The sequence below is a fragment of the Adiantum capillus-veneris genome, chromosome 21 (assembly GCF_014529385.1).
Source record: "Adiantum capillus-veneris isolate H3 chromosome 21, ASM1452938v2, whole genome shotgun sequence".
NCBI classification, from domain to species: domain Eukaryota; kingdom Viridiplantae; phylum Streptophyta; class Polypodiopsida; order Polypodiales; family Pteridaceae; genus Adiantum; species Adiantum capillus-veneris.
Window position 1 is genome coordinate 46,519,833 of NC_140951.1, and position 13,473 is coordinate 46,533,305.

The 13,473-nt window shown below is 42.8% G+C and overlaps 2 protein-coding genes and 1 pseudogene across 6 annotated transcripts in view; 1 reads left to right on the forward strand and 2 right to left on the reverse strand.

Annotated features, from left to right (window-relative positions):
* The first annotated feature begins 902 nt into the window (after nt 1–902).
* On the forward strand, nt 903–3,351 carry LOC147430891 (calcium-dependent protein kinase 3-like; annotated as a pseudogene).
* A 602-nt stretch (nt 3,352–3,953) lies between these two features.
* LOC147430892 (uncharacterized) lies at nt 3,954–5,372 on the reverse strand. The gene is made up of 3 exons (XM_086493422.1): nt 4,955–5,372; nt 4,519–4,606; nt 3,954–4,444 (listed from the first exon to the last, which is right to left on the reverse strand). Exons 1-3 carry the CDS (start codon nt 5,370–5,372, stop codon nt 4,306–4,308), a joined length of 645 nt encoding a protein of 214 aa, XP_086349548.1. The 3' UTR covers nt 3,954–4,305.
* Nucleotides 5,007–13,473, reverse strand: part of LOC147430893 (protein SPA1-RELATED 4-like) — a 78,873-nt gene continuing 70,406 nt past the window's right edge. For all 5 annotated transcript variants that reach the window (XM_086493417.1, XM_086493416.1, XM_086493419.1 and 2 more), the window contains 4 exons: nt 6,354–6,500; nt 5,941–6,258; nt 5,733–5,792; nt 5,007–5,645 (listed from right to left, as the gene is read on the reverse strand). In XM_086493417.1, coding sequence (XP_086349543.1) covers nt 5,454–5,645; nt 5,733–5,792; nt 5,941–6,258; nt 6,354–6,500 — 717 coding nt within the window. In that variant the 3' untranslated portion in view covers nt 5,007–5,453. The remainder of the gene's footprint in view (nt 5,646–5,732; nt 5,793–5,940; nt 6,259–6,353; nt 6,501–13,473) is intronic.

Below are 13,473 nucleotides of genomic sequence, written 5' to 3' on the forward strand. Positions count from 1 at the left end.
GCCCAATTCTTGTGTAGGGTCTACCCATGTCCTCTTAGTGTCCAACTATATAAGATCCTAGCGGATGATTTTATTAATCTCCGCTCGTGTGATTGCCAGTGATGGAGCCTCAAGAGAGTATTGGAAGGGGGGTAATCTTTCCATACTGAACCCGTGTCTATGAAACCACGAGGACAGTTGCGCATACCAGCATGATGTATCTCCTTTCATTGCTAATTGTCGAGAGGATTCGAGGGCCAATCTAGTATATCGGCAATTATTTGTATCCCATAAACCATGTATAAAGGACACTGATCTGGTAAGAGCTTCAATTTCTATCGGAGGGGCAACTAGTTCCGCTCGGATAATCGTGTGTGGTACTGAGGCCTTGGCTCTAATCATTCGGGAAATCATAGATACCAAAGGTCTCTCCATTGACTTCCAATTATCCTGATCCACAGATGGTCCCCAAATCTGGACCCCATAAAGCATAGCCGAAGCCACCACAGTATCAAAGAGCCAAAGTTTTGTTCGTGGTTCTTGAAACTACATTTGTGAACACATCCTCTCCAACCCTCCCAAGGCCGCAAAGGCTCTGGACAATCTAGCATTTGCTGCTTTCTTAAGAGTAAACTTTGGTCCTGTAAATACCACAACAAGGTATGTGTATGCATCTGTGTACTCTACTGTATCCTGGCCATATGCAAATGTAGGTGCCGATCTCCACACAAACCAGGTCAAGACAAACTGGCTATCCCCAACCCCCTTCCTGGGGCTCTGATGATGTATAATTTTGTCTCTTCCTAATCAATTCAAAACATTCTATGGCAAAAATAAAAATGTACATATCAAGTCTTGACTTGCCCTCAAAATGTTTATTTCTGCAAGCACCAACTTACTTGGAATCAGATCATCACAAGTGAAACCTGGTTGGATCCCCATACTATATGGCTCCTGAGGTACTCAATCGACACTATGGTCCCGAGGCGGACATTTGGAGCGCAGGCGTGATTCTCTACATTCTTTTGAGTGTCGCTCCCCCATTTTCGCCAGGTGGATGTGGACAAGCATTCTCCAAAAGAAGAGCAAACATCACATTTCATTAAAAGCTTGTGCAAAATCGCACCACTACCAACCTACTTTTAGAAAGATCATCAATTAAAATACATAACATACAAGAGAGACAGAAAAATTTGAAAGCTACAACCGAGAAATTATGATAAAGACCCAAAATAGTCAGCAGTGAACATGGCAAGGGATTTTTATGTTTTGAACCTTCAATTCAGCAAAAGAACATCAGAGCCAATTATTCTTTGTATTGACCAACATAAAATTCTCTGATTTGCTTATGTAGAGTAAATTGTTCTTGTGTCTTGCAGATAGTGACAAACCGGAGGATATCTTCAGTGCCATAAAAAAGGGCGGCATAGACCTCACAAGTAGTCCATGGCCATCCATTTCGTCGTGAGCCAAAGGCCTCCTTAACAAAATGATGGTGTATGACCGCAAGCTGCGTCTAAAACATCGGGACATCTTGAGTAAGATGAGCAGTAAATCAGAAGTAAGGGTTGCCATTGAAGAAAAAGGAAAGGCGGTAGTCAAGGTTTAGTGTAATTTTTAAAATTGCAAAATCCCAGCTAGATTCTAAGTCTCTTTGAAGAAATCAAATTTCAACCTAAAAATAAGTTGTGCCCCATTTTTCTTAGGTTGGGAAAAATGATTTTGTCAAGCCCTGAAAGGCAGTCATGATTGCATGATAGAGCTTTTTTTAAGCTAGGTGATTAGAAAAATTTCAGAGAGTTTAACAAGGGGATATGTGTGTAGAATGTAAGAATGTTAATACAAGCTTAAAAGTTACAAGCATTAGAAAATATCATTCACCCAAAAATGCGTAGCCATGAGCTCTCATCTAAATGGAAACCACAGCAAAGCAAACTTGCTTAAAATGCTGTGGTGTTGACAAGAATGAAGCAATTCCCAGCAATGAACAAACTGAAGAGAGCTGCTCTCAAGGTACCACTCTGAATTAGTGAATTGTTGGATGCATTTTTTTGTACTCAATTCATGTCGTTGAGGTCCTTGGATTGTGATTGTCAAGGTTATAGCTAATAGTCTACCTGAGGAGGAGATAATGGGACTTAAATCAATTTTCAAGCGAATGGATACTGACGGAAATGGTAAAATCACCCTTGATGAACTGAGACAAGGTCTGGCCATGCAAGGATCTGATCTTGCAGAGACAGAAATTCGACGGCTTATGGAGACGGTAAGAGCTATAAAAAACTCTTTATCAGTTTCTAAAATGTGTGCGAATTGCATAAGAATATCTCAGCCCGATTTCTGTAGGCTTTTAGCTTTTGATCGAAGCCAGGTCGGCATACGAGTGAGTGTGCAGGGGGGCATACATGAGCACATCCAATGTTTTTTATTAAAATAAACATGAAGAGATTGCTCTTTGTCTTCGTCTTCATAGAGAATTGAATGCCTTTTGTTTTCAACAATTTTCCACTGAAAGCTAGTAAACCTCAAGCTGTGTATGTTACATATGAATGTCCATTACTTCTCTATACAACTATACAGTTTGCTGTGACTTCTTTTGTATAACTGGCACGCTTGTGCACGTGCCTCTCGAGGCTCCAAGAGACCCATTATGGATGCACGGACAGATCTGCATATGCTTCTTCTATATGTATACATAGTCTTCTGACTATGAGTATGTTCAATTGGCGGCATGCATCCAACCTCAACGCTTGTTCGCTCTTTTTGGTGATACACACAGGCTGATGTTGACAAAACCGGAATCAAAAACTACATGGAATTCATCCCTGCCACAGTACACATGAACAAGATGGGGAAGGAAGACCACCTATTTGAGGCATTTCAGTATTTTGGCAGAGATAATTGCGGGTACACATCAAAATATTGATTATGCAAGCAACTAATTATGCTTGTTCTGATTGTGACTCCTGCTCGTTCATCTGCACAGCTTCATCACGCAAGAGGAGTTAAGAGACTGCTTTGAAGCAGCATAACATAATGGAATGCGATCAAAGAAAATTTGGCAGAAGCAGACGCAAACAAAGTGAGTAATTGAGCTTATGCTGTCCGTGGGGGGGTGAGTGGGTGTCGTGTCTGTGTGTGTGTGTGTGTGTGTGTGAGAGAGAGAGAGAGAGAGAGAGAGAGAGATAGATCTGAGGACGACCTTGTCATGGACGACAGGATGGGCTCATCGACTACGAAGAGTTCGCAGAGATGATGACAAAGTAAAACCTTACTCCCGACAACAGAAAAAGAAAACGAATTATCATCAGCGAGCCAGCGAGCCTTGAACGATTTGGGAGGTCCTTCATGATTTTTCAATCATTAAATTAAATTTAAATAAATCTGGTTGCGAGCTCGAACCTTAACTTCTAAGATCATCCCTGATCGGCAATTTTAATTGATTTTTTTATTAGGTCTCCCCAATCTCAAAAAATTAAAAATCAAAATCAAAACATATTAAGTGAATTAAGTGAAGGGTGAGTTTAGGAATTGAAAAATCCCTCTTTATATGGACATAAAAGGTTTTTTGACTTTCCACCTTCATATGCCTTTTGCTTTCCAAGGAAGGGCAAATAGCTATGGAGGCCAAGCCCTTTATTTTTTCTTTAGCGTTTTCTTCTCTTCAAAGTGTCCTCTCTCTCTCTCTCTCTCTCTCTCTCTCTCTCTCTCTCTCATACACACACACACACACAATGCTGCATCCCATCTTTAATTGATACTGTTGCAAATCTACATGCTTCGTCATTGCCCATTGCTACGTGTTGTAGACTAACACATCATTTTTGTTGTTGTTGAGAGAATCTTTAAATTAGGTATACCTTTTAAATTTTTTGAAACCACTAGGAATACCTTTCAATTTTTTTGGTATTAACCACCTCTATAACTTCTTCTGTAAGCCTTACACCTCAGAGCTACATGAAGCTTGAAACCAGCATTTTTTATTCATAACCTTACTATAACAAGGTAAAATCAGCGACTGGATGCGAGCATCATTGCCCCAACACTTCATTAGCCCATGCCCCAACTCCAATGCCTAACTTGCCACATGAGCAAGTCATGATGGAATCAATAGTTGAGGGCATGAAGGCCACTTGACGCAAGATGTAGATTCGGGTTGGATTAATTTGTTCCATAGGAGAGGCAGGATGTACATTACAACTTCTTGGACGCACAAGATTGCCCTTAACCAACGATGTATCCTAAACAGTACACTTGTATTCACTCCTTACATTATGCACCAGAGATAATGTTGTAGCTTAGGAGCAGAAGTAAATTTGGAGTGCACTAAGTTCTGAGAGAGATTAGTAAATACAGGGCCAGATAATGTTCTGAATCACCCACAACTCTGGTGACAATAGATTTGCCCGTTCCATTTAGAGTAGAGGGTTCTGGCTTTATGCGTCGCCTATAGTCACACTGCCACCTATAGTCACACTAGTTATTGAACTTACTTCCTTAAAGAATAGGTAACCAAAAAAAACCTCAAAAAATACGCACCAAAAGCATTCTGCACCACCACCCTGCCCACCCCCTTCCTCTTCCCATTTCTTGCACGCACGCCTACAATAATTTATGCAAAAGAAACCTGCGCACACACGAGAGGTAATCAATGCAAAAATAAACTGCAAAAGGACCGAGACATTTCTTCCCGCACATGTGCGCACAACTGAGATTCTGTCCTCAGGTAGACTGCAAAAGGACCAAAGCATTTCCTTGTCTGTTGCTAATTGAAACACAAGGATTTCCATCCAAGTTTAAAGAATGTGAGCCCAAAAATGGGCCGGGCAAAACTTGCTATCATTATAATGACTTTGAACTGCTTACAACTTTACATGACCATCAAATGAGCATCGCTTCGATGCATGGATACAACACTACAAATATGGCCAACGGCATCCTCTTATTGAGAGATGCTGAAAGGTATTTTGCTCACCATCGGTAGAAACTTTGCTTGACAATCTATGCTTTGCAGTTCCCACATCTGAGGATGAATGATTCCAAAGACCTATGAAAATGCATTTTCTTGCATTACTACAAAGCTCATGCACCACCATAATGGCAGTAGGTGCAGATGACCTCAAAAAAACACGGCAGCAACGCCTGTCTCTTCCAAGAGCCAAGGACATTTCTGTGTGATTTGCATGCCTAATGTGGCAAAAACTCACTCCGTGAGTTAGCCATGTGCCTCCTACGAGTCTCTTTATATACAAACTAAGCAGGCATGTGTGGTTGTCCCAGATGATTCTATACACCAACTTTGCAGCAGCGATCAAAAGGCCGGATGTGAGCTCTTTGAAGTCGAAAAATCTGTCTTTGCTGTCGTTCAGGAGGACAAAGGCAAGAATATGCATATGCTACGTGAAGGAACCTCCACTATGCCTCATGATGTCCACCCGTCCAATAATGATTCCTTCATCATGAATTGAAATCCTCTATACCATTTCCAAGACCTTTACATTTCCCAAAGAATTGGCCGCTACCAGAGTCTGGGACTTAGCTCTCCAGCACACACTTGACACAAACTTTCCCGTATCATCTCCCATGCTCTTTCCAGTGAGAGGGTCTACCCAGCCAAACTTGTGGGTAGCAACTGGCATGGGTAAAGATTTATGAAAGGCAAAGACCTGAAAGACCCAAATGAGACCCTTTTTAAACAATTTTCCAATGATGAAAGATGTGGAATGGCAAACATGCTTGAATCAAAGACCTACCGCATTGGTTTCGGAGCCACATGCAATGTAACCATCCATTACAGAGAGTCCAACAAAGTTCTACACACGGAAAGAGAGCATGCCTATCAATGTAAAGCCTAGTACCATGTAGGATAATAGGTGTTGGACAAACTGAACACCGTCATATTATCCAGAACTGGACAAGATGAACAATATACACTGCAAATAGAAGAAATGAAAGTGTTACCTTTTCATTTGTATGACCAGTGTATGTCAGAGAAGGCACCTTGCAGACACCTCCAACTACGTTTGTTCTATTTAACTCCCAAAGCTTCAAAGTGTTATCCGTTGATGCAGACACAATTGTTTCTGAATCCAGAAACTTCACATAACTGACAGCTCTGCTATGATTTACCAGCACACACCATGGAACTCTTAAATTACGCAGATCGTAACAGTACACTTTATAGTCGGCAGAGCCAAAGGCTATCAGATGTGCCGAATCCCCTGGAAATTGGACGCAGCACACGTTTGCCTCTGTCTTTATCGTTCCAATGCTCCCCTCCTTAAGACAAAACAAAATATAACGATAATTAGGATGAGATACTTTTACTTCAAATGCCGCTTACCAGAGGGAATGCTTGAAGCACTAAGAGCTACCTGATTAATACTCCAGAGCTTGACACAGCCATCATCACTGCCACTTGCCAGTTTAGTAGGGTCAGCTTGGGAGAAGTCCACCGACCAAGCACGTTTCTTGTGTTCTTTATATTGCATCAATGTCTGGGCGGTGCTAGCATCCCAAAGCTGCTCAAGAGTCGACCCATCAGACACTAGTTAAGAGTTACTATGTTTTGTCACTAGAACCTCAAGTGAACAGTGTATTCTACGAGTAGCTAAAATCATCTAGATCTCAAGATATGAAGCAGAAACAAGAAACATTTGTTGCATAAAAACGAAAACAAGAAAGGAGACTTCTCTTTGTCTGGGTACTTACATTCAATGAAAACTTGAAATCTCCACGTAAGAAGACAAAGAGGGCAAGAGATAGTGATGACTACTCGTTAAGCAGTTATCATCCCACTTACACGAGAGGCCCCCCCCCCCCCCCCCCCCCCCCCCCCCCCCCTCCCTTTGACCAATTAAGAACAAATTTTACATATATACCAGAACATATAAGGACAACCATCAGCCTCATTGAAAAATGTTCCAAGCAGCTGTATCTCAAGAGATCAAAAAAGAGTGGAAAGCCATAATATGGTACGTGACTCATTAACTGTACATGAGCACACTGCCTTTCAAATGCTGAGTGTTGCATATGCTCAAGCAAGTTGAGCCTTTCATGTCTCTCCACAACAGAATTGCGGCCCTATGATGGTATTTCCTGAATCCCAAATATGCATAGTCTGACAGACTCCACAATGCTCCCACCAAAATTGAACTGATAAGCACATATAGTTACCAAGCAGTGAAGGTGTTGAAACTTGAAAAGCATAGCTCTGGAGTTTTGAAGATTTATCCTTTGGTCGCTGAATGTGCAAAAGGCCTACAAAATGTTTTATGGCGCCTTGGGTGAGTCTCATATTGAGTACAATGTCACCCCCCAGCTAGCTTGAGCCCCGCTCCACCTCTCAGTATATCAGGCGACCTCGTCTAGCTAAAGTCCACGCAGTGTAGGTGAAAGCTGGAAACCCTATTGTCCACTGTGGTGCTGCTGACTGGATCTGACATGCTTGAAGGGGCTTGCGCTCTATCCATCACTGTTTTATCTAAGGTACTCCATCATATCTCCACAAGGACCCCACTATCATATAGCCTCTTCATCAATCTCACACATGGCACCATTTTAAATGCTTACAAAGATCCAGAAAGCAGGAATAGATACTCTTTTTCCATGCTCGACCCTCCCCAATGATTGCTCTCAATGTCAAAATGTTCTAGAGGAAAAAACCCCTGGCAGAAACAAGCCTCACCCAATGATCTCATCATTCATGTCATAGGTCTCTGCCGAACTGCTTAAAGCCTTCTCTGCAATAGATTCCCATATCTTGACCAATGCATCGTTGATCATAATGGTCCTGTAGTTGGTCGGATCCAACGGGTCTCCACTTCATTTGTACAATCGTATGGTTGGACCAGCTAGCCGGAAATCCCTCACAAACTATCCTCCTAGGTCGAGAATATCACAAGCATGTGCAAAATGGTCCTGCTATGAGATGGTCATGGTCTTGGGCTCTCCTACTTTTAAGTTTTACATCTTCATATAGCATGTTTCACCTTCTCCTCTACAAAGAAACTGCAACATACTGGCCTAGACACCAATGGGGGGAACATAAGAGTCCTGATTTGGGGCATCCCAATATCATACCAATCATCAGGGAAAATTATCTATATCAGTGGCTGGATCTCATCAAACCTTCTCCATTCTCTCATATCCTCTCCCAAGAACTGAGAATAAATATTTGACTCGAATCTGGCCAGATAATCTTGCTTCTTCTCCTGCACAAGCCCTTGGAAATGAGTACGAGTATGCCGATGTGTAGTACATGTACTAAGTGCCGCCCCACACTGTAACCTTTCTTGTCTCTCTACAGTCATCATCACCATCATCATCATCATACCTGCCACCCACGTGAGTTGTGTTGATCGATCTCAGACTTTGTCGCTATATGCCTATGAGGTCATTTCTGTAAGCTCAAACTGTGAGAACTGGCGTAGCCATGACTACAGCTGGTACAATATCCCCGATAGTAAGGTATTTCATAATATCATTACATAGTAGTGCATCATGCTGTGTTTATATACACACATATATGATTATGTGTGTATTGCAGACTATCTAACATGTGATCTCCCCCTCTAGCTTCTGCTCGAAAAAGACACCAGCATATCCTCTTGTTTCTCCTGGCCTCCTAGGTTAGTGTCAATACTTCCCCCCTAGCTGTAACCAAAATGTCAAGCAAAGAGATGCCTCAGCAATTGAATGTGACCTCAAAGTAACCTGCATCTACTCTCATCAAGGTCTCATAGGCTGTGTACAATCATGCAGGTCTGCCGCAGCAATGATGATCACCTTTTACAGGAAAGTAAAATCCTCACCCAAAAACTTCTCCCTTGATTGCCGTCCTACATGGCAGAAACGCCCTCTTCTTCTCCATGTATGTAAACTTTGAATTGAGTACCTACTAATTGTCTTGACTATTACCAACTTCAGAAGCATCTATAACGGGCACTTCTATTAGCCCCCACATTTACCCACTCAACATTCTGTTTCACTAGATGTTCAAACTTCAACACTTTCCATCTTCTTCGCTGTAACATCTTTAAACGATTTGATTTCCTTGACAACATGTGACCTTAGCTCTTCGTTTTCTCCTACAATTATGGATCCATAGAGTTTCAGAACTAGGCTCTTGCTCATAGTGACGACCTTTTGCAGACTTTAATGAATCCTTCAACTCTTTGATAAATGCATCCTCACCTATAACATACATAGCTCCATGTCAGCTTTCCAAGAGTCTGAAGTGTGACAACTCGCTGGCGTGACTCACTCACTGTATTCTCACTCACACAAGACAAGGCTGCGGCAGCATACTTACATGGCAGTCTGTATGGACCTGTGAATTAGGGCACAGAGTCGGGGGCGATTCATGGGACGTATGGTCATTTTATAACGTAGCAACAGTTAACGTAGACGCTTCCAAAAATAAAAGATTATAAACCTGAATAGAGCTGTCTATAGAAGCTTCTTTTAAGGTTTTCTTTAAACCAAGGAGCTCTAAACTAAAGGCCTCAGCCCCTCTTGTAGCTAGAGATTCGGAGTGTGAGCTCTTTGAGCAAGATGTATACGTCACAAAAATGAAACTAAATGAATCTAATACTTACATGATCTAGAAAATCCTTCTGGGAAGCCAGGCTGAGAATAGGAAAAAGAGAAGGAAATAGAAAGTCGACACCAAACTGGAGTCCAAATATAGGATGGTATCCGGCCTAGTGTGAACATGGCACTATGGTTAGGGAAGTTACGAATCCAATAAAACGACCCTCAATTAGTGAGCTATCTGGCATGATCACCATTCATGGACTCTAGCCCTTGGCAGCTCTACTTGCACACCCATATTGGTGTGGGTTTGGTGGTATGGGACACCAATCCTTGTGGTAGAGGCTAGCCACTTGACTGCAGGCTCCCAGTCTCAAAGGTAGCCCATATTGGCTCTATGGGGTGGGAGATTAGCCTCATATCCACTCTGTTAATCCCTCGCCAGATCCATCCTACACACGTGACATGACACAAGCCAAACTCACACCTAGACACACATGGTGAGTGGACATCAGGGCTCACCTCCCAACCATAGAGCCAATATTGAATACGGGTCACCCCCAAGCTTGCAACCAAGCAAGCTAGCCTCTGCCGCAAGGGCCGATGTCCCATACCACCAAGCCCACACTAGTACGGGTGTGAGGGTAGAGTTGCAATGGGCCAAGAGTCCAAGTGTGGTGATCACACAAGATATCTCACAAATGAGGTTCGAGTCCTATTTACACGTCGTCATAACTAGAGGGCCACATTCACACTGGCTGGACATACTGCAGGCGCCCATCCTAATGCCTGGGGACATAACACTTCCCCCCTTATTTTTAATTGTTGTCCTCGGTTATGAAATTGGGAAAGCCATTCCTTAACGAGCTAATTGATTCCCAAGTAGCTTGGGATTAAGGACAATACTTCCACTTGATCAAGTACCCGGGGTACGAAGTATTACCAGACTTGAGGACCCTATGGTCTGAGAACCGATTCGGAACGTAACGGGTAGTATCTTCCAAGTTCAGGACTTGCTCAAGAGGAATTACTAAGTCATCCTGCCCCAATCGTTCTTTCAGACGGCTCATGTGGAACACGAGATGAACAACAAATCTTGGAGGCAAGCCTACCTTGTAAGAAACCCCACTCATCTTCTTTGTGATCTGAAACGGACCACAATAGCGAGAAGATAACTTCGACCATGGACCAGTTCAAATCGTTTCGGAATCATTTGGTACCCTAAGATACACCCACATGCCTTGCTAGACTTTGTGAGGTTGCCGATGTTGATTAGCATAAAACATGGCATGATCTTGTGCCATCAATACTCTTTTTTGCGATCTGGAGCATTTCTTGCATACCATGTAAGAAATCGGCTACCGATCGCATCTTGATCCCCTTGAATCCAGTGGCATAAATGGGCTATAGCCAGTATAGCAGAGTGCTTTGTACTGTTATAGGCAACTCAATCTGTGGGAGATAGCGTTCCTAATCAGACTAATGTTGGGAGACATACGCTCATAGCATGTCCTCCATAGTTTGATTTGTGCGTTCGATCTATCCATCAGTTTCAGGATGCTGTAAGGACGACATGCACAGACGGGCCTCCAATTTCTGGAAAACCGTTTGCCAAAAATTGCCTGTGAATTTTGGATCACGATCACCGACAATTTCGTCGGGAAAACTATAAAGTTTGTATAAGTGTTCCACAAAAAGCCGGGCTAACTCGTGGCTCTTTATGGTGGAACGTGTAGGATAAATCGCGCCATTTTTGTGAGTCGATCAACGAGGACCCAAATGGCATCGTGCCCGTGGTTGGTTCGGGGCAATCCAACTACAAAATCCATAGAAATGCTTGTCCAATTGCTATCGGGAAATTGCAAAGGATATAATAATCCAGCAGGTTTTTGACGTTGTAGAGTTGACATTGCGCGCATTCCCGCCATAGATTCTACAAAAGCTTTCATGTGCGGCCACTAAAAATATCGGCCAACCAAGGCCAAAGTACGGTGTATGATAGGGTGTCGTGTACTAGGTGCATCATGACACTAGAACAAAATTTGCTTGCAGATATCCTCATCCACAAGCACACACACTTTGACTTGCTTGAAAAGTAATCCATTACGAATGGAATATTTATCCGCTACCTTTCTCTCTGTAGTTTGCTCAAAGGCGTTTAGACGCCATAGCTTTCCGAGCTACGTGTTCCTCTTGGACTCGTAACTCGTTGCCAGATTGCACCAAAGTGACAATCATTTTGGCAACACCCTTTGAGAGAAAGATAGAAGTCAGTCAAAATTTCAGCAAACGAAAAAGTGTTGACCTCCGGAATTCTACTAAGGGCATCGGCTACCATATTGATAGCATTGTTACGGAAGCGTGACTCTAAGACTTCTGCATGAGTTCGGCCCACCTTGCCTTTCAACCATGAAGGTCGGGCTGATCACAACGTTATTTCAAGGAATGGTGGTCCGTCCATACCATGAAGCGAGCACCAACGAGGTAACGACGCCAAACTTTCACGGCATGAATGACCGCCAACAAATCCTTCTCCTATGTGGAATAACGTGTGCACATCTGTGAGCTTACGGCTGTCAAAAGCTACAAGCCGCTAATCTTGATATAGGACAGCACCAATTGCATAATCATTGTTTCCGTTTCCACCGCAAAGGGTTTGTTCGGATCCACTATCTGCAACATCAATGCAGTAGTAGCAAGCCGCTTCAATGTTTGGAAACATTGGTCGAGCTCATCGGTCCATCAAACCGACGGACTCATAGTATGCTTTTTGCTTCGGACGCTCTTTAGCAAACGAGTAAAGGGTTCAGCAATACGAGTGTAGTCATTGATAAAGTTCCGAATGAAACAGGTAAAACCCAAATAGGATTTCACTTGCCTAATGGTGAAGAATGGTGTAATCCAGAACAACACATATCTTTTCGAGGTCAATGCAAATGCCATCGGCCGAGATGAAGTGGCCCAGATACAGCAATTCCATGCGGAAAAATTTGGACTTGCTTTGCTTCGCATACAAATTTTCTCGTCTCAAAACACGTAAGACGAGACGAAGGTGTTGCAGATGCTCCTCAAGTGTTTTGCTGTAAATTAAGATATCGTCGAGGAACACAACAACCCACTTTCCCGAATACGCACGAAAGACATTATTCATCATTTGTTGAAAGTGGTAGGAGCCTTGATCAACCCAAAGGGTAAAACCAAACACTGGTAATGTCCATACCGTGTACGGAACGCAGTTTTCGGGACATCAGGTGCGTCGTGGATGTATCCGTATCTGATGGTACCCGAAACACAGATCGATCTTGGTGAAATAACAAGCACCCCAGAGTCGATCCATAAGGTCGTCCATGCGACGTATGGATACTTATTCTTGACGGTGACCTTATTGAGACCTTTGTAATCTACGCAGAAGCGCATTCCTCTGTCTTGCTTTTTTGCGAGAAGAACCAAAGCGCCCCAAGGAGACGCTTGAAGCTGCCTAGCTATCTCATCTTCCTCTTTCGGGCTGAACCTATAAGGTTGTCAAGAGACAGGATGGCTACTGGGCAGAAGCTATGATCAAAATCAGGCCCACGAGAGGTGGAAGGCCATCTGGTAAATCCGACGAAAAGACGTCCGCAAACTCAACCAAAACGGAATCCAAAACGCTTGTTAATTACATCATGAACAACAAAGACTTGGGAACTTCCAATGCAGTAACATCACTTTTTGAAGAAAGAGAATGACATTGAGACGGGAAATTAACAACACAATCTTTAACCCAACAAACTGCAAGTTACACACAACAATCATGAGACAACGCATTGAATTCATCAGCTAAAAGCAGATTTACATCATCATCGACGATTAGGAAGAAGGAGATCCCTCGACCACATGGTACACACCATCAAGTTCAAAAGAAAACTCGTATGTGATGCATAATTGATAGACAAAGAAGTTGTCTTATCGTAAAACCATGGC

Coding starts and splice junctions, on each gene's coding strand:
- LOC147430892 (XM_086493422.1), bottom strand. CDS start 5,372: ATGCATATTCTTGCCTTTGTCCTCCTGAACGACAGCAAAGACAGATTT. Junction 4,607..4,954: donor AAGCAAAGTTTCTACCGATG/GTGAGCAAAATA, acceptor GTGTGTGCGCAG/GTTTCTTTTGCATAAATTAT. Junction 4,445..4,518: donor GGTGGTGCAGAATGCTTTTG/GTGCGTATTTTT, acceptor GTGTGACTATAG/GTGGCAGTGTGACTATAGGC.